General features: G+C 43.2%; 1 protein-coding gene and 1 pseudogene across 2 annotated transcripts in view; both read right to left on the bottom strand.

Annotated features, from left to right (window-relative positions):
- Positions 1 to 5,334: 5,334 nt before the first annotated feature.
- Positions 5,335 to 20,830, bottom strand: part of PBX3 (PBX homeobox 3) — a 255,868-nt gene continuing 240,372 nt past the window's right edge. Inside the window, exons 6-9 of one of the 2 annotated variants that reach the window (XM_049774180.1) lie at positions 11,733 to 11,898; positions 10,444 to 10,556; positions 9,547 to 9,636; positions 5,335 to 6,936 (exon numbers count right to left, since the gene is read on the bottom strand). In XM_049774180.1, the coding sequence (XP_049630137.1) occupies positions 6,844 to 6,936; positions 9,547 to 9,636; positions 10,444 to 10,556; positions 11,733 to 11,898 (462 nt within the window). In that variant the 3' untranslated portion in view covers positions 5,335 to 6,843. The remainder of the gene's footprint in view (positions 6,937 to 9,546; positions 9,637 to 10,443; positions 10,557 to 11,732; positions 11,899 to 20,830) is intronic. The other variant, XM_049774181.1, reaches the window with a different exon arrangement.
- Positions 20,187 to 20,285, bottom strand: LOC126009868 (uncharacterized; annotated as a pseudogene).

Below are 20,830 nucleotides of genomic sequence, written 5' to 3'. Positions count from 1 at the left end.
GACTCGCCTTTGCAGTGGCTCCTCCTGCTCATCTCTCCCCTCTGAATTCTTGGTCTTAGTATGTCAGTCAATATTTCCCTGGAGCTCATTTTTGGTATTGGGAGACAGAGGGGGACTCCACAATTCCAACTCCTGAGGAGAGATGACCCAGGAAGGTCTCTGTGGGGCACAATGGAAGAGGGCAAGGACAGCATATGGCAATCAGCTCATTCTTAGTACCCAGGTAGGTGCTGGGCACAGAATAAGTGCCAATAAATACGGATGATACGAAGCAGACTCCTGGCATGCACGCATGCTTCTGCATCTCAGTGGCCCAGACTCTCCTGAGTTAACCTGAGTTTTCCCATGACCATGAGTACGCTACGCCCTCCTGCACACAGATAAGACAATCCCCAATGCCTGGGCCTGCTCAGCCAGCTCCTCACACATGCATGCATGCAGTCTCCCCCACAAAGCTCATTTATTTTGATTTATGAATATTACAAAAATAAACCTGAGCTTCTTCTTGGGGATTCTGTGATCCTGAGACAGGTCCCCACTATATTGCTTTTTGCTCCTGGTTACCTGAAATTAGCCGAGTAACTCAGAATCTGCATCCTTATTTAAAAGAAAAAACTGTAGATGCAGAATTATAAAAATTTAATATGCTCCCAGGAAAATGAAAAATGAGAGGTTGTGATCTCGTCTAACACTTTCAAATGTGTTTATTAATTCATGTTTTAAATCATAAGTTTCATTCGTGAGAGCCGTGCACAGCAATAAGCCCGTTTTAAAATATTAATGAATAAACAATATTTCTCTATTGAAATATAACATGCTTCTTTGAACAATGGACCACCAGTAATAAATCAAAACCAGGAGAAAATTGCATTTCATATTTAATACAAGTTGAACTCTGCCTTTTTATAAATGATATCTTTTTTGTTTAATTGGCGTCAGTTCAGATCTAGCAGATTGCTAATAAAATTCTGGATTTCCATATTTAATGATGCGTACACTTTCTGCTGAAATTTTACCAGGAAAAAAGAATCTGCCTTTTATTTTCTCTTGAGATGGTGATGCAAGAGGAGGCTTGGGGGGCACTCCAGCCTTGAGGGTTGGGGGTTGGGGTACATTGGAGTGAGTAGACTAGAGGGTACCCAGGTTAGTGAACCCACTACTGATGGGAAGTGATCATTCCACCCTCAGGAAGCAGAGGCCTGTGTCCCCTTCTGATCTGGTAGCCCCAGGAGGCACAAACACAATAACAGAGCCTGCCCCATAGAACATCCAACCCTCAGCCCCCTTCTTGATTCTGCCTCCATTTCTTTCCTCCCTTGACAGTTTTTGTTTCTATAATCTAGAACCAAGGTTTTGCTCACTTTGCTACCTTCTAGTTAGTCTCTCGGCCAGAGATTCATGAGAACAGTAACATTTGTCCACACCCTTCTGACTTTGCTTAACATGAAATGCTTCAGTTCCAGCCAAGTTACAGTGACTCTCATGATTCCGTCCTCTGGGAGGCTTCAGAACTCCATCGTGTACACACCACGGGGTCAGGAGCTTCAGGCTTGTCTATGTTCATGAAGCGGTCCAGGCCTGTAGGTGTCTAAACCTCTGTTTCCATGGGGAGTAGAAACATGGGACCCAAACAATAGTTAAGCTTAGAAAACAGAGCTGTCAAAGGATCAGGTTGGGAGATGGAGGAAACTTGGGGTCATGGGTGGTGGTGAGAACAGTGCATACCTGAAATCCTATTGTGAACAATATTGTAAACCACAGTGTCTAAATAAACATTAAAATTAATTTAAAAATTTAAAAATTAATAAATTATACCCCAAGAACCCATCTCTCCACGTCCTTGTTCCCCTGCCCTATGTTGTGGACTCTCAGACATCCTTATGAGGTAGGGAGGAGCAAAGTCTCCATTTTGCAGATGAGGAAACTGATGCCACAAAGAATCAAGGAGGACCTTGCAAGTGTCAGGGAGCACGTTCAAACTCCACAAATCCTTTTCAGCATAAGCAACCCCAGTAGCACTGCTGGGCTCCCAGCACCACAACCCAAGTGCATGATCTCTAGCACCACAACAATGTACAAGGATCACACTACCAAAAAAAGAAAAGAAAAAAAAAAAAGAATCAAGGAGACCCAAAGCCACACTAGACCAAGTGGCACATCTCCCTGCTAGGAAGCTCATGCACAAATGGGACTCCGAGCAGATTGGGTCTGAAGCCCACAACCCTCCCAGAAACTTTGAGAAGCAAAGACTTGAGAGCTGAGGAAAATGAGCCACAGGGGATAAGGACCTGGAGGAAGCTGAGGGAGGTTGAGCCTCAGGGTCTCAGGTGGGATCCAAACTCTTGTGCCTGTGCCCTGGGCTGGGCACAGTCAGGGTAGTCTAGTAAGGGTGCTTGGCTTCTCCTCTCCGAGGAGCTGTGAGGGGTGTTCCTGAGTGTTCTCAGGTGGGGAGTGACAACTGGGATGTTGGCCTGGGTGTGGGGGTGCAGGGTTCTAGGCCAACTGAGAAGAGGGACAGGTCTTAAGTGGCCTCCTGGGGGACCTTGGGGAGAAGAACCCAAAGACCCTAGTAGAGGTGAGCTTGTCTTCTGCCCACTCCGTGCTCAGTGTCTCCTGCAGGCCTGTGGTCAGGACAAAGACAGACTACAGGAGATAGACAGGCCCAAACTTGGGTTCAGCTGGCTTGGGTGTCTAAAAAATGGAGGTGATGATAGAAGCTTCTTCACGAGGTCCCTGAGGGAAGTGAGAAGGCTCCTGGAAAGGAGGTGCAAGCACCACTCAAAGGCAGCTCTGTTGGCCAAGCCCCCTGCGCTTTGTCTATGCCTTTCCCTTTCCCTCCCACACAATGGCCAGCTACTGAACCTACACTCTAACATCCACGTTCTTGCCCCTCTAGTTCCATCTTTATGGTATGGGAGAGGGAACAGGGCCTGGCTGTGCCCAATAGTATTGAGCTCAGCCTTAAAGGCTTGGCCAGGGAGGTGGGACAAGATCAGGGGAGCTTTTAGGGGGGGTCCCTCTAGAGCACATAGTTGGAGGGATTGGGGTTCTGATCAAATCAGGGTTATCTGTGTGCAGAGCACAGGGGGAAATCTGGCCCTAATAAAGTCGAGTCCCAGGCTCTCCCCACAAGGCTCCATCCCAGTGGATGCTTGACTCAGCCCAAACTAATGGCATGTCTGTCCCCTCCTAAACCTTATTTTGGGATCTCATGACCCCAGTCACAAATCACATGCATCCCCCTCCAGGTACATATACATCCTTAGGGGGCACTGCATTGGGAGCGGGGTGAAGAAGGTCCCCATTACTGGGCCCCGAGGTTGGCTCAAGTCTTCACAGTCCCTCTCTCGCTCTCACTGTGCGGTTGCTCCCTGGGATGTAGCACAACACACACCTGTGCCTCAGGTGGCCCCTCCAAGCAGGCAAGAGTAGATGGGACATACAGGACTGAGAGCCAGAATCACAGCCGGGCAGGAGGGTCCCTACATCAGCCCAAAGGTCCTGCCCGGCTCCTTGTCAGTCCTTTATAGTCCCTTTTATATATGCCTTTGGACCTCACGAGGTGGTGCTGGGGGCTACTCCTGGCTCAGCGCTCAGCAGTAACTCCCAGCAGTGTCTGATCTAGAATCATGGGATGCTACATGCAAAACATGTGTCTAGCTCTTTGAGCTTTATTCGTCCTCCATCCTCAGTCACCTGGTCTCCACTGAAGCATGTTGTTCTACAATAGAGTCTCCCATCTCTGGCTCAATTTGAGTCTCCAGCAAACCCTGTTCTTAGCTCCCCTAAGCATCTGGGTAGAGATAACCAAGATGGCTCTTCCTGTGTATTAGTATGGAAGATGCTTCTATGAGTGTACATGCGTTGCTTCTACAGGACAGTTTTGTGGAGTAACATCGATTATTTGCATACAAAGATAAGAAGCTCTAAGGGGTGACCCATCAGCTAATGGAATCATGCAAATAACTACTTAGCCAGAGGAGAGATTCCTACAGGCAGGCTGAGAGGCCACGCGAAGGAGGAAGCTTTAAGGGCAATCTGTGATAAAGTTTACTCTAACCATGTAACTGCTGCAAGATTAATGGGGACGGTGGCCCTAGACCCTGTTTTGCCTGGCTCTAACAACTGAAATAGTAAAACAGATGTATTTATCATAGACAATTTGCTGCAGCTGATTAACATTAATCTGATTTCCTGTGAGTCAATTTCCTTGAGATATAGCAAACAGGCCAATTACCTGCTATTGACTTATTTTATTATAAAGATTTAGATATTAGCAACAGATGTATATGTAAATATATGGAATTTCTAACAGTTTGAATAAAACCCAATGCTTAATCCAGTTATGGGTTTCTAGTTACCATTTTCAATATTTTTTCTTTTCTTTTTTTTTTTGAACTACAGTAAAAGGTTCTTCCATAGAACAAACATCTGATGCAAGTTAAGATGAGGGGACTGTGTGCCCCCAAACAGAAACCTACACTCAAGGTGTGACCTCTCACTGTCCTGTGTGATCTGAGAGGATTTAACTTGGTTTGGGCTACAGTTCCCATTCTATGAATACAGGAACAGGGTTTCCTTGTTGCATTCTCAGAGCATACGGATCAAGTGGTGTTGGGGCAGAGATGGGCCAGCCAGTCAGTGGACACAGAAAGAGAGGTCCATGCTCCCCATATTGGCTAGGGGTGGTTTCTCTGTCTTCTGAGTCCTGTGACATGCCACACCCTTGCCAGAATCTGCTTCTGGGCTGATTTTCTGCTTTGTCTTCTCTGACCGGCTCAAATGACATTTGCTACAGCATTGCTGGAACTAAATGAGTCCATGTTAAGAAGCACAATAATTTTTTTTTTTTTTTTGGTCTTAGAGCCACACCCGGTGTCACTCAGAAGTTACTCCTGGCTATGTGCTCAGAAATCGCTCCTGGCTTGGGGAGCATGCCATATGGAACGCCAGGGGTTCGAATCACGGACGTCCTAGGTCAGCAGCATGCAAGGCAAAGGCCCTACAGCTGAGCTACTGCTCTGGCCCCACGAAGCACCAAAATTTTAAAGAAGATAAACACTGGATGATCTCACACTTAGGTGCTGTGTGAACAAAACATGGGAGCAGACATTGCCCAATACAAAACAATCCTAACTCAGCACAGAATTGAGTTACCAAGGAGGGTGAGTGGGGGGAGAATGGACAAGGCTCTGTGGACAGAGGTGGCCCTGGAAGAATTTCCTTTGATGGGACGCCTAAAACATATACCACTTACATTCTGTAACCAATGTTCCCTAAATAAACAACAAAAACAACAACAAAAAGGAAAATTAGAAAGAAATTGCCTCAACATTTAATCATGAAAGCAAAAAGTTTATTCATGTTTGAAACTACATATAACTACCACAAGGAAGACTTTTTCAATCCAGGGTGTAATCCAGTTAGAAAGGAACACGAAACGTTTTTTTAATACATTAGAATCACCGCCACAAATTATTTTCATGACTCAATCAGTTTCAGAATCGCATACAATACAAAAAAGAGAAAGGAGAGGGGGGGCCCCATTACACAGGGTGAAATATACAGTACTGAATACTGAAATCAGAATGCATCACAATTAGTCGCAGCTTTTTTTTTCTTTTTCTTTTTTTTTTGCATGAATTAGTTAACAAGATGAAGAACATTCGAAATGTTTTCTCAGTATTTACAACAGTTTCACCGATCCTGTGTTAAGACCCGATGTCTCCACTCTCGGTTTTTTTTTTTAAAAAGTTGCAAATGCAACCCTGATTTTTTTTTTGTTTTTCTCTTAAAAGATTACAATGTACATTACATTTTATGAAGGGAAACAAAGAGTTAATTACAAGATGCAAAAAGATAAGAAAGAGACAAAACTACAGCGTGAGTATTGTTCAGAGGTAGTAAGTGAGCACTCTAAGCTACAGAACATGTTGAAAAGTCTATTGGTTCGTATGAGTTCGCATGAGGTAATAAAGCTGTGTTCTGATTGGTGAGATGTATAAATACTCTTTTGCTACACTATATACAACACTCCAGAGAGCAGGGCCTTTGTAAGATGCCCTCTGAGGCTCAGAGGACGTAGCAAACCTTGCCAAGTCTGCACAGCACCCAGCGCGCACACCGTCAAACTCCAGACGGAGAGTGTGGTCCCCTCTATCAGCAGCAAGTATCGTCAGCTCCCAGAACAATCTCAATCCATAATCGAATTACCGAGCAGACTCTGGGCACTGGTGCTTTCAGAGAGAGAGAAAAGATGCTACCAGTCTCGGATCTAATTAAACAGAAGAGCTCGAAACACAAAGGTGACGAGGAAGATTCCTAAACAACAACCATGGTGAACAGAGTGAGCCGGACGGCTCTTTTATTTAACGCCGTTAGTGATATGAAAGAAAGGCCATCACAGTCTTTCATGGAAATATGCAAGGAGTTCAATTTAGGTGATGGGAAGCTCGGCTTCTGCTTTAACGATTGAGGTTTAACATATATTGTACTTTTTTTTTTTTTTTTTTACCCTTAAGGCCAGGGAATTGGCAACTGTGAAACCATTCATGTAAAATATTGATAATAAATTATGATAAAATAGCTACAGGAATGTGGAACAACGTTAAATCTTGGCCTAATTGGATAAAGTGCTTTTTTTTCTTAACATTGTGTGTTTTTAAGTATAAATACAAATGATATGATTCCTTAAAAAACAGATTTACCAAGTTCTCTAAGAAGACAAGGTTTTACAGTAAAGCTGTAGATAGATGGTGGGCTACAAAAACGCTTTCCTTTTCCTCCTATTGCTCTGAATGCACGGATCAAGGCATGTCAGCTCAGGGAAAAGTGTGGCCGAGATTAGTTCGAGGTATCCGAGTGCACACTTCCTGGGCCTTCTGTAGGAGAAGTCACAGAGGATGGAGTGGTTGCGTCCTGCCAGCCTCCATTAGCCTGAAAAGAGAGCACAGTTCAGAGGGACCCATAGGCATCCACCTCATTCCACTCCCCGATTCTAAACACCCCAATGATAATGTGAGAGCAAAGATGCATTAGCAAAATGGATTTTTGAAACCCACTTTGGCAAGAGTTTGAGGCAGGTGTTCGGTGGGATTAAATGTGTGTCAAACAAATCCATTCCCCCCCCCCCAAGAGTGGCAATAAATCAGTCTGCCCAGGGACAGCTCCAGCCATCCCAAGCCAGCATTCAGCACCCAGACACTGATTCACTGGGGGGGGGGGGGGGAACGGACACAGAAATGTGGTGACTTGGAGAGAAATCTAGGGGAGCTGTGGAGAAGTTCAATGCAGCATCTTAGCAAAATCTTGAGCCCCACCAAGTCTAAACATCAGCCCAACTTAATCCTCATCTCCAGAGAGAAGTTGCTGGCCCTTTTTTCCATACGTGCCTGACAGCTCATGCCTTTAACCCTCAGAAAATGAAGGCCAGAATTTCCCTCCAAATAGGAGCTTCTAGAATGAAAATGTATGAAGTGCAGGGGAGCACACACTATTCAAATCGGTATTCCAATTATCTAGAACTAGAGCCCCTACTTGCCAGGCTGCTGCTACTTTCCGCATGCCACAGGCCCTGCCTGTCTCAGCCCTGCAGCAGCAGTAAGAATACTCAGAAACAAATTTGCCTGATGTCTTGGCCTATAGAGGCAATTGCTAAAATCAATGTCTGATCAGATTTCTGCTGTGGCAGACAGCTTGTCGCTACATATTTTTATGTCAGTCAAGAAGAGGGTGGCTCCAGCCTGGTGAATCAGGGCACCCTGAGTGGGAGTGACGGGACGGGCCTTTCTGGAGAGGCAGCAAAGGTGAGCTGGCTGACACCAAGTGCTTCAGTTTGGATCATCCTCATGCCACTCACGCCTGCCCCGGCTCTCCCATACCAGTCAGTGGGGGACAGAAGGCCCACTATCCCCCTTACAACCCATAGCAACTTCTTTGGCAAGTCCCTCTAATCTATTTGCACCTTGAGTCTCTGGGCTACTGAGAAGCATCTAGATTCCCTGTTGGACAAGCTGCATGCTGCCCTCTTCCCTCTCACCCATCACTACAGGTAATTGTGTAACTCGGGCACCATGGGCACAGTGTGACTAGAAGAAAAACTGCCCCACACAGATGACCAAGGTCAAAGGACCAAATGCCAGGTCAGGAGATTATAATCTAGTGTGCAGGAGAATTACAGGCGCCAGATTTTCAGCTAAGCAGGATAGGATGGTGAGATGTTTAGAAGTGGTATCTAAAATACCCTCTTTTCCATCTAAAATGTAAGTGGTTCTGACCCTTCAGGCAGGAAATCTACTTAGAAAATACTTTTATGTAGATAGATACAAGTCTGAAGATATTCTCTCTGAAGTAAACTTCATTCCTCTTTTATCCAAATTTATAAACAACAAATGCACAATATTTTTACCCAGTGCGGCAGCTGGAGGAGAGGTTGCCAGCCAGCATTCTTTTTTTTTTTCTCCAAAAATAAATTAATCCTAACTCTGGTGGTTTGAGATTATGCACTGTATTATACAATAGCGCCTTATCAAGCCTCATCAGTGAAGATGGAATTCAGGTCTGTAAAATGCTGCAGGCGATCACAGTTTCATATTTTATCATGTTGATAAGGATATCGCACATTCTCTGAAGCATTTCAAAACACTTAAATGAAAAAGGAGAAACGCAACTAAAAGGCTTTTTATATGGTTTGTTGTGGGTTATTATGAGTTATTTATAAACCCAAAAAGAAAGATTTGACATTTCAAATGTGAAAGATTTGAGTATTTAATGGTCCTTTTTTCCCTTTACAATTGAACATCCTCAATCACTTTTAAAATCATTAATATTTACTTTCAGAAAAGCCAAAGCTCTGGAAAAGGAAACTGTGTCCGTTTTCTTCCTGCCTTCACCAAGCAAATGCTGGTCAATCCCCTTCTCCCCGAGTGTGGAGTCCAGACCCCATCTACCATAGTGCTTATATATGTTCCTGTTCAGGACTATGTTCTGCCATTTCCATCCATGTCAGAGAGGATGAATAAGTCAAGTTTTTGGTCATTTAGTGACAAAATAATTTTCACCATAATTATATATGAAAAGACTATGAAAAGAGCTGGCCATGTATTGACTATGATACTGACAACGTAGCAAGTTGGACTGTCTCAAGAACTGGACTCTCAGTTTGGTTTGGTTTGATGATCTGAACATCTCTTACCTTCACCTGAGCTGTTTTTAGAAATGCTTTCTGCTGCTTGATTCTAAGATAAAGGAAGGATGCTTTTTTAGTTTTTCTTCATCTTTTTTATTTATTTTTTTAAAAATCACCCTGGAACAGGTTGGCCAGCAGGAAGTGGTCACTTAGTCATGCTTAAGGACACTAGTGATGACAGAATGACAGTCAGTGTTGGCATCTGTGAGGACTTCCCAAGACATCGAGGTAATGTCAAGTGCTTCAGTTCATAACGTAAAAGTGCAGTAAAGATGCTGCTGAACCAGTTCAGATGGCCATTGGCGGATTCATTCGTCACTGTTTACCTTATGGAGGAAGCTGCTCCTCAGAGTACTCACATTTAAATTGTGTGGACTGTACAGTGAATTTCCTCCAAGGCCATCACTGTAGCCTCCCGTCTGATTGATAACATGACGGAGGGTATCCACCTAGAAGTGAGACAGAACAGAATTCATCATCCTAAATTTATTAAAACATCATCACTTATAAAGGGAAACAATTTAAATTATGTGTGCCACAAGGGTTTAGCATCTTCAACGAAAGACAAATTTATCAATCAAATGTGACTGGCAGAATTTCAACATTTCTCTGCATATTTAAACCCACACATCTTTGTTTTTCCTGCCAGCCAAACAATAACATCTTCATGGCAATGCAAACTTTTCAACCACACCGATCAAACTGTGTGGCCACGGGCAGAAACTACCTGTAAATATTTAAATTAAGCGCCCCCTCTCTCTACACACACACACACACACACACACACACACACACACACACACACACACACACACACACCTATATGCGTTTTAAAAAAAAAACAAGAGCATGAGAAAAGAGTTGAATTTGAAAGTGTTTTTTTAAAAAATCAGGTTTTTGTACTTTGACTTTTAAAAAATTATGGAAATGAAACTGAGCAATAGGTTTTAGGACCTGGCACACACAATCTTGTTTTGTTCTATTTTGTTAGAACATAAGATGCACCCAACCCCTCTCCATGAGCTCAAGCCAGAGCCGAATGCATTCACAAAGTTGGTCAGGTTTGAATCATCCAAAATCACTGTCCACTTGGCTTCCCCTTGAATAAAATGGTGGGGCAGATGGGTCACATTTGGAAGCACCCAGCACAGGCTCTGCACGGGTGGCGTGCAGTCCACTTCCAGGGGTAAGAGGAAGGAGTTTTGAGCCCAAACCCTACCCTGCCAGAAAGGCCCCAGTTGGGGCATTTCTCCTACCTGTGACTGCACATTGGCTCCGACTTGGGACCCTTGGTAAGAATCCCCATTCAGACTCTGCATGTTCATGAACATGTCCCCAGAATTTGGGAGGTTAAAAGAACCAGAAGAACCTGGAAAGGAAAGAGTTAAGTAGCTGAATAACAGAGAGCTACACACAATCCTCAAGACCTAGAGGAGGGAGAGGAGAAAAGGTGCAGAGGGAAAGTTGCAACAACATAAAGCATTTCCAAATCTAGGATGATGGAGGCTAACGCCAGGCTTAGGGCCTGCTCATTTTCATCTAGGAAAGTCCTCTCTGGGGGTAAACCCAAGTAAGAAATAAAGAGAAAATAAAAGTAAACAGCAAAACACCCAGAAACCACCTAGAAGCTGACCCTTATTTTTAGTTTTCTTGAGAACTCAGGCATGAGAAGAGCCTTTGACCCTTCACTTAGTAGTGCCAGATGGCAAGGATCAGAGAAGAAATTTTTCCTGAAGTCCTTAATTTCCCTGTCCTCTGCTCTGCATGCTCCACTTTGAGAACTGGGGGAAGGGAAGAAAGGGAGGGGTAAAGGGAAGAAAAGAGGGAAGAGGACAACAAACGAAAGTTTCTCATTTTCAGAACTTTTAAAGATATACTTACAAGGTCTTCTTGGGAAGGTCCCCTGAATTTACTCAAGTCCATCTGCTTGGACTTTGTGCATATATTTACCCTGACCCAAGAGTCTTTTAACTTTAAGATGTTTCTACCTCTCTCATAAGTGCCATTTCAACGTTGAGGTCATGACTAAGGAAGAGGTAAGTTACTGCATCTAGGTGGCCCTCACAGCCACCCGATTAATCCTACCAAGCCAATAGGGGATGTGAAAGCCATGCTAAGGATAGTAGGACCACAGTGGTAGAGAGTACAGTTATCCAATTTTCCAGCTTCCGGGCACCATGCAACCCTCCCTTTTGCTATTTTACTTGTTGATACACTGTCAACCTCAAAATGTTGCATTGGACAATATTGTTCAAATAATCATAAGTGCAAGCACTATGCTTAATGGCTCAGTTAAAAACCAAAAACTAAAAGGGAAAGTTCCAGACTTTAGCAACGTTGAGTAGCATGTACTGTGAACAGTGGGCTTACAAAGCTTGGCCAGCCACTACTCTTTCATCCCTCCCCAAAATAAGCTTACATGTGAATATTGACCTTCCTTCATAAACCTCTGTGTCCTCATTCTGGGCTCTGATTTCCTGCCCTTTGAGACGGGGCTTTGTGGCATTGGGTTGGCCGAGCAGAACAGGGAGCACCCAGTACGCACCAGAATTTGGCGTGGTAGGCGAATTGGTCTGGTTGTTCTGCACAGCTGCGGCCACTGCATGCGCGGCTGTCACAGCTGTCTTTGCAGCATAGAGGTTGGCTTCTTCCTGAAACTTGCCGATGTTCTTCTTGTACCTGATTCGTTTGTTGCCAAACCAGTTGGACACCTACAAATCAGGGAGAGGAGCAAAAAAGAAAGGTCAAAAGGAAGAGTAAAGAAAACAGTCAAACTTCAATCCGAATTGCTGGGCACCAAGGAGGTAGCCAAGGAGACATTCCGTATCCCCAACAAGCCTCTCCACATTCTTTAAAATAGGGTTTCTTGAAGGCAGCTGTACTACTGCTAAAAATTAGTAGCACTGTTTTAATGGCTGGGAGCATCATTCACCAAAACAATATCATCTGGTCTATACCAAATGACCACGTCCCTCCACCCCCAAATCACTGGAAGACTAATGTGAACATCTGTTTTAATGAGTAAAGTGAGAAGTACTTGAGAAGGATTGACTTATTTCTTTTGAGTCTGGAACAATTTTGGTGGCTATATAAGAGAATCATGTTTGGCTTGCTGAAAAGAGTTAATAGCAATTAATAATGGATGACAAATGCCTTTGTCTCCCCGGCCTTGGAAGATACTGTCTGTCTGCCAAGATGGCTGCTCAGAGCATCGCCAGTTAACACATGAGAAAGCCACAACTGGGAAACACAAGCGATTCCATTAAGGTCGATGGCAGATCGAGGCAGGCTCTAGTTTCACTCAGAGGAATAGACTTCTTTCTCTGGCAAAGTATGTGTGATGTCAGCCAGGGCACACGGGAGAGGCATCAGAAGAGGAACTTGGCAACAGCTAGATCTCATCCTATTGAACTGATGGCCAAACTCCTTGTTCAGAGTTCCACATGCATGCATGTGAGACTGAGCCATATAAAGACACTAAAAGCCCACAGTGACTTAGAAATAGATACCTACTTGCTGTCTAAAAGGCCTTTCCCTCTCTTTTATTTAAAGAAGTCCTTCTAGGTTTTCAACAATCTGTCCACGGCACCTGTTGCTGTGCTATTGGGCTGGGTGGGTGGCAGCTATCAAGAAGCCCCAAAGAAAAAGGAGTAAGATGAACCTTCAAACTCAATTTACACCAACAGGCAAGCTACTGAACCATCTCTGCCAAGTCTTTAATTGCCTTGGAATTAAAACTCTCATTCTTCGATCGATGGCGCTCGTCCTTCTGGAAGAAGCCACAGTGCCCTGGCAAGGGAGCCCCTCAAGGAGACACTGAGGGCTTTGCTACTCCACATGCTGCCCATCCCGGGAAACAGCTGCACACGTGTGCCCCTCTCCTATGTGGGCACCCACTGACAAGCAGAGACCACAAGAATAGGCTCAGCGGGTGGAACTCAATCCCATCTCCGTAGAAAGCAGAGGTCATGGATGACGTGGTTCTATCTGTTTCTGTTCTTCCTGATTCCCCACTACTCCCCTCCCCCACTTGGTACACCCTGTGTGTGGATCGTCTAGGAGACTATGCACACATTTTCTCATTTCATCTAATCTCCAGGGCACCACCACTGTCTCCAATCCAAAGAAATGTCACTTCTCAGTTTGCTAGTCCTCTTGGCATTGTCTGATATTGTCACTGTCACCCCTATCTCTTAAAGCTTTCTTTGCATGATTATGTGACATCACACTCGTGTGCTCTGCTTCCTTCCCTGACATGCCAGAACTTTCTCTGTGTGTGTTTTGATTACTGTCTCAGAATGGGTGGTTCCCAGATGTCCTTACCTCACTTCCATGAAGCACCCCAGTGACCCATCTTAAAAGCATTTCCCTATAGATAGATATTTTGCCCTAACATCCAACTCAAGAGGTCTAAACTCAACCCCTGAGCTCTAATCTGTGTGTCTCCTCTATTCTGTTGACCTCTTCACCTCTCTCCTACTGGTCAGTTCCAAGGGAACAGAGAGCAGTTACCATGGAGGAGGAAGAGGCAGATTGTGGCCACAGACAAGCTATGGCATCTGAGGGGTGGGAGGAAACAGCCAGGCTGCTTTTGGGGGTCAGCTGAGGCCCTTATCACAAGAGAGAAATGCCGTGGGGGGGGGGGTTGTCCACAGCAGCCCAAGACAGGATCCATCTCCATCCCAGAACTATGGGCTTCTACAAACAAAAATTCTGAATCAAGACAAAAAAGGATCCTAAGGTGCTGGTTCTATGTGTTAAAGTAAATTTTATTAGACCTGCTCCACCCTAACACCAATCCTGGAGGCAGATCTGGAGAGCTGATGTGCAAAAACCTCCTTGACTAGATAATACTCCTTGAGCTTATCTCAGTCTGACTGCCAGGCCTTAGAAAGAATTAAAGCTGGAGCATACCTGCAGTGAGAAGGGAGATAATTTCTGATTGAAAGGGAATTTGGCATTTCTTAAGCATAATTAATGAAAATTCCCTAACTCTGAATTTAGCAACAAAGGCCCATCTTAGAGTTCTCTTCTTCTAAACAATTCTCTGTTGGATTCTCTACTTTGTAGTTAATATTACCTTGACAATCAGAGAAGCTATAATACATTAATGAAACCTAGCCTGGAAAATCAGATTACAGCTTTATTAACAGTTTCATAATTGAGGAAACTCTGTACCATCAAGGTCTCATCTCTAGATATGTAAGAATTCTCTGTTTATGCATACCCCTGGACCAATCAAACAACAGTCATCACTAATAAAGGTTTATTTAATTCTCACAGTAAAATTTTAATATCACCAGCAGCCTGGGGAAGCTTTAGCAAGTAGATTTGCTTGACATCAGATCGTTTCCATTCTGCTAGTCCCAATACTTCTTAATCTTTAATATCAAGGCAATTAAAATTAATGACCACTCATCCGAAGCTACTGTGGGCAGTGTTTCCTTGACATCAATTGTTTGATGGGATTACCTAGAGGTTAAACTAACAAGCAAGGTTTAATTGGAAGCAATGAAAGAAGCAGTGATCATACGTTATGTTTAACCTGCATAACCACATCTAAATGAATATCTGAAAATGTTAAACTATTTCTCAAATTAAAATATGCACGTCACATTCGGATATCACAGATTTGGGCATTGCAGCAATCAGCTATTAAGACCACACTGCTGCACCAGAGATCAGCATAATTAATGTAAAAATTGACACTCAAGTTCAGGATTTTTTCCACCTTTTAAAAACAGATGGATACAATTAGTAGCAAAACTAAAAACAAAAAAAAAAAAAACAAAAAAACTATTAGTAGCAAAACAAAAAAAACAAAAAACAAAAAACCAAAAAACCCTACCTACCCTTACCCAGTTGGAATCTCCAAGAACTACAGATCATATGTGATCTCCTCCCACAGTGTTCAGTGTGTGAGGATGTACATGCATACAGCAGAGCTGGATTTGCTCCATCTTCAGACTGAAATGTTCTACACTGGTCCCAGAATACAAGCAGGCCCAAAAATCCACAAGACAAAAGGGAATATTGACTGTCCTGGGCTTCTCTTTGGGGCCACAGACAAAGACTCATGACTCTGGACTGAGCACAAAGCAAAGGGCCAGACAACAAGCTTCAGATCAATTAAAAATGGGAATAAAAACCTAAGTGCTCTCCTTCTACTGATCTTCATTGCTATCAACTCCCAGGCTGTGAGTCTAGCAATCAGGGAAATGAGGAGAGAACATTTACAGGCTACTGGCTTTCTGGAACTGTTCTGCCAGGCCAAAAGTGATGGGAAAAAGCTTCCGGTTGCTCCATTTATGATAGCCAGGCCATTCCCCAGACTCAAATCAGCTGATGATTGCCAATTGCTTTTAAAAAGTAAAAATGTGTTTATGTGGCATATTAAAAAGATCAATTCAAAAACTGGGAGTAAAGGGAAACCAAGGATTGGGGTGGAAAATTGGAAGGTAGTTCAGCAGCAGTAGTATGAACATGCAGTTATAAAGTGAGCCAGTTTGGGGATCGAATCTGCATGGTGATTATGGGTAAGAGCATTGAATCACGGGCTTGTATAATGCTAAGAAAGTACATCTCTACTTTTTCATCAAAGGAAAGATAGACGCTTCAGAGGATGGAGGTAGAAGTGACTACTATGAAGAAATCGTTCTGCAATTTGCAAATGAATCAGATCAGCATTCATATACCAGAAACCAAAACCATGTTAAGTGTTGATTATATCTTAATACAGCCAAAGAAAAATATTAGAAGTGTTTTCCAGAAAATAACTAGATTCTACTTTTATATTTTACTGTTTTTTTTCCCTCAGAGAAGCTTTTTGTATTTTTGGTTTTGGGCTACCTCCAGAGGTGTGTCAAAGCTTGGCTCCTGGCTCTGCACTCATTTTACTACTGGCAAGGACTGGGAGACCACTTGGAGTGACAGGGATCAAACCTGTATTGATCACTTGTGCAAGACAAGTGTCCTACCCACTGGACTATCATCTCTCCAGCCCCTGCCCAGAACAAAGACCTTAAGACTATGAGATAGGTTGTATGTGGCCAGATCATATGATGGGTGATGTTGGAACTTGGGCTCTGAGTTCAAACCTTATTCAGTATTTACTATGCTGAGTTGCATTGGGCAGGTTGCTTTTGTGGCTCCTCTCCAGTATGAAATAATAAAAGTAATAGTATCAGGGCAGTAATGATTTTGGGACATCATAATTATCTGATAATGACTATTAGTTACCCTTATCCTTATTTGAGTTGATGATAAACAAGCAATCCAGATTAGATCCCTAAAGCAAATAGCAAAATGTCATAGATTCAGCTATCAACCCAGAATTCCTGTTTGCTTTTTCCATTTATTTATTTATTTTGGTTTTTGGGTCACACCCGGCAGTGCTCAGGGGTTATTCCTGGCTCCAGGCTCAGAAATTGCTCCTGGCAGGCACAGGGGACCAAATGGGGTGCCGGCATTCGAACCGATGACCTCCTGCATGAAAGGCAAATGCCTTACCTCCATGCTATCTCTCTGGCCCCATTCCTTTTATTTTTAAATAATTAATTGGGATATGTTTAGTGAGCATCTGTTATGGTTATTACTATATTAGGTGCTGTGAGAAGATGTACTTTTCTGCCCAGAATTTATAATTTGGTAATGAAACAGTTGAGGAATTAGCAAAAATGGCAGGACACTCAGCACACATCAATCTGCACTGTTAGGTTCTGAAGATGGTGGAATTGGAGAGACCTGAAGTCAGAGAAGGGCTGGGGAATCTAAGAAACTTGTAAGAACTGAACCTCAGGATCTGGAGCAAGAGTACAGTGAGTAAGGCTCTTGACGTACATGCACCCAACCTAGGTTCGATCCCTGGTACCACTTGTGGTCCTCTGAACCCTTCCAGAGAACCCTAAACAGAGAGCCAGGAGAAAGCTTTTTTGGTGTGTGTGTTTTAATGTTTTTGTGAACACATGAACTTACAAGAAAATTAGAGTTGTGTGTGTGTGCTATTTTATTGATAATATATTTATTTAAGCACCATGATTACAAACATTTGTAGTTAGGTTTCAGTCATAAAAAGTACACTTCTGGGGCCAGAGTGATAGCACCACGATAGGGCATTTGCCTTGCACATGGCTAACCCAGGACAGACCCAGGTTTGCTCCCCAACATCCCATATGGTCCCTGGAGCCTGCCAGGAGTGATTTCTGAGTGCAAAGCCAGGAGTAACCCCAGAGGACTGATGGGTTCAAAAACAAAAAAGTACACATCCCCTTCACCAGTGCAACCTTTCCACCACTAAGGCCCCTCATCCCCTTCTTCTCCCACCCCATGCCTATCTTCAAGACAGGCATTCTATTTCTCTCACTCACTACCATTGTCTTGATAGTTGTTGGTGTAGTTATTTCTCTAACTGCACTCATCACTCTTTGTGGTAAGCTTCATATGGTGGACTGGTCTTTCCAGCCTTCATCTCTATTGTCTCTGGGTATTATTACCACACTGTCTTTTATTTTTATTAAATCCCACAGATGAGTGAGGCTATTCTGTGTTTATCTTTCTCCCTCTGATTTATTTCATTCAGTATAATAATTTTTGTTGTTTTTGGGCCACACACGGTGGCGCTCAGGGGTTACTCCTGATTCTTTACTCAGAAAAACGCTTCTAGCAGGCTCAGGGGACCATATGGGATGCCAGGGATCAAACCAGAGTTTGTCCTGGGTCAGCTGCTTGTAAGACAAATGCCCTACCGCTGTACTACCACTCTGGCCCCACTCCGGCTCAGCATAATAATTTTGAAATTTTTGAATATTTTGGGTGTGCTCAAAAACAAACAAGTAAACAAAAAATAAAACTGGACTTAAGATTCAATTCAACAGGGGCCGGTGAGGTGGCGCTAGAGGTAAGGTGTCTGCCTTGCAAGCGCTAACCAAGAAAGGACTGTGGTTCGATTCCCCCGGCGTCCCATATGGTCCCCCCAAGCCAAGGGCAATTTCTGAGCGCTTAGCCAGGAGTAACCCCTGAGCATCAAATGGGTGTGCCCCCCTCCAAAAAAAATTCAGTTCAACAACATTTTTTATGGGGAGTTTTATTTCAGAGGTCACATGTCCAGAGGCTTGGTTATAAGTCAAAGACATCAAACTATCATTTCCCATCAGGATTTTTCCAATATCATTTCACTATGACCCTTACTCTTCTTCCTTCAACTTTAAGGCACTTCTTTCACTATAATAAAAGAGAAAGAAGAAACCATTCCAAAGGAAAAGAGGAAAAAGAGGAGTATTTAGGAAGGGGTGATTTCTCCTGGGGAGGAGTGAGCAGAGTGAGAAGGGGAAAACGAGGCACCAAGGGATAAGGGCTTAAAGGTGCCCAAAGGGTTGGGCTGGCAGGCTCTGAATATAGGACTGGGAAGGGGAGAGAGAGCAAGAGAAATCCTGAGAGTTACCTTCTTGCATTTAGCCTCCATTACACCCTGATTTCCACCCAAATAGAGGGGAGCTTGGGACTGAACCCGTAATTCCTAGATCAGTGGTCCTCAAACGACAGCCCATGGGCCACATATTGTATTTGTTCCTATTTTGGTTCTTCACTTCAAAATAAGATATATGCAGTGTGCATAGGGTTTTGTTCATAGTTTTTGTTTTTACTATATAGTCTGGCCCTCCAACGGTTTGAAGGACAGTGAACTGGCCCCTGCTGTGGTTTGAGAACCACTGTTAGAGGATCCACCAGCAATGGTTCCCGAGGCAGTATAGGTAGCCTTCCCCAATAGCAGCTGGTTCAGAATGTTGTTTTTTTTTGTTTGTTTTTGTTTTTGTTTTTTGGGCCACATTCGGCAGCACTCAGGGGTTACTCCTGGCTCTATGCTCAGAAACCGCTCCTGGCAGGCTTGGGGGACCATATGGGATGATGGGACTCAAACCACCGTCCTTCTGCATGGAAGGCAAACACCCTACCTCCATGCTATCTCTCTGGCCCCCAGAGTCATTTTTGATCACACTTTAGGGCTGGAACATTGCTGAAGAAATCTTGAACAATCAGCTAACCCATCACACATTTGTTCTCCTTTGTACATTTTTAAGTTGGCATCTACAATTTTTCATTATAAGTCTATATAGCTATAGACAATGTTATTTTAGTATGTCATAAATGTTGACATTTAAATAAAATAGTACCACTATTCTTTCAAATGTATCCAGCCAAATATAAATAGTACAGTACTTTGATATCCACTACTCATAAATTTGCTTTTCTTCAGCAGTCAAAATTTTTGTATCATTTTTGTTCTTAGAACTGTATTTCCATTTCATATCCCTTCTATATTATCCTAATGCAATATACTTTTATGCTCTAAAGAAATATGTGGAAATTGAACATTTTGAATTGCTTTTATTTCCTTTGATTGCAAGTTTCTACATGCTTACTGTTTCCCTCTAGATTAAACCACCATTACAGTTACTCTAAAACCAATCAATACTTGTTCTGACAAATAGGAAGCTATGCTGATGAGAGAAAGTAAAGGTTGTTGGGGCCCATGATTGCATGTGAAGCCCAAAGTTAGTCCCCATAACCATCTGATGCCATCACTGAGGGCGAGTTTTCGCATGGAGTCAGGAGTAGCCTCTAGCAGTAGCTAGAATGTAAATGTTTATCTTAATCAGAGGCTAACAGTTTGAGTTCAGAATTTCAGGTATTACCAATATGTCACACTGTCCCTTGCTGAAAATGCAAGAAGTCAATAAATATTTTTCTGGGGGTAGACCAATAGTACACGAGGTAACCCCTTGCCTTGCAAGTATGTAGCTGACCCAGATTTAATTCCCCAAACCACCTATGGCTCCTTGAGCTCTGTATTGAGTGATCCCTGAGCATAAACCCTGAGTTTATGCAGAAATAGCCCAAAAACCAAAAATAAAAAGTACTTTTAATTAAAAGAGTAACTTATTTTTTTAATTCTGGCTTTTTATTTTAGTTTTCTTTTTTTTTGACAGATATTATCATAAGAAAAAATATGGAACGCTTCACGAATTTGCGTGTCATCCTTGCGCAGGGGCCATGCTTAGTTTTCTTTTTAAATTTTAAATAAATAAATAATTTAATTAAATCACCATGAGATACAGTTACAAAGTTATTCATGATTAATTTCAGTCATACAATGTATAACACCCTTTATCAGTGTACTTTGCCACCACCAATGTCCCAAGTTTCCCTCCTACCCTGCCCCCATCCCCTCCCCTGCCTGCCTCTAGGACATTTTTTCCTCCACCCCCTCTTCCTTTTAAACACTGTGGTTTGCAATAGTATTATTGAAGGGGTATCATACATATCGCTTTATCTCCTTTCAGCACCCAGTTCTTGTCCAGAGTGATAGTTTACAATTATCATTGTTCTTGTGGTCCTTTTTGTGCCTTAACTGTACTCCCCAACTCTTTGTGGCAATGGAGGGGGCTCCTAGGTTGTGCTCAGTGAACCAAGAGGCCACTATCAATGGTTCTTGACCAACTAGGCCAAGCAATTCAAAGCAATGATTGTTTGCCAGTCCTTGCAGTGCCAACAACCATCATGACTATACCTGACCATGCTAGGGGCCTACCTGGATGGAGACCAAAATGGGTCAAGTGCGTGTCTTGTCCCCCTATTTTATTTCCC

Source organism: Suncus etruscus, chromosome 5 (genome assembly GCF_024139225.1).
Source record: "Suncus etruscus isolate mSunEtr1 chromosome 5, mSunEtr1.pri.cur, whole genome shotgun sequence".
In the NCBI taxonomy this organism is placed as follows: Eukaryota; Metazoa; Chordata; class Mammalia; order Eulipotyphla; family Soricidae; genus Suncus; species Suncus etruscus.
Note: the sequence above shows the minus strand (reverse complement) of the source record. Positions and strands in the feature narration are given on the sequence as shown.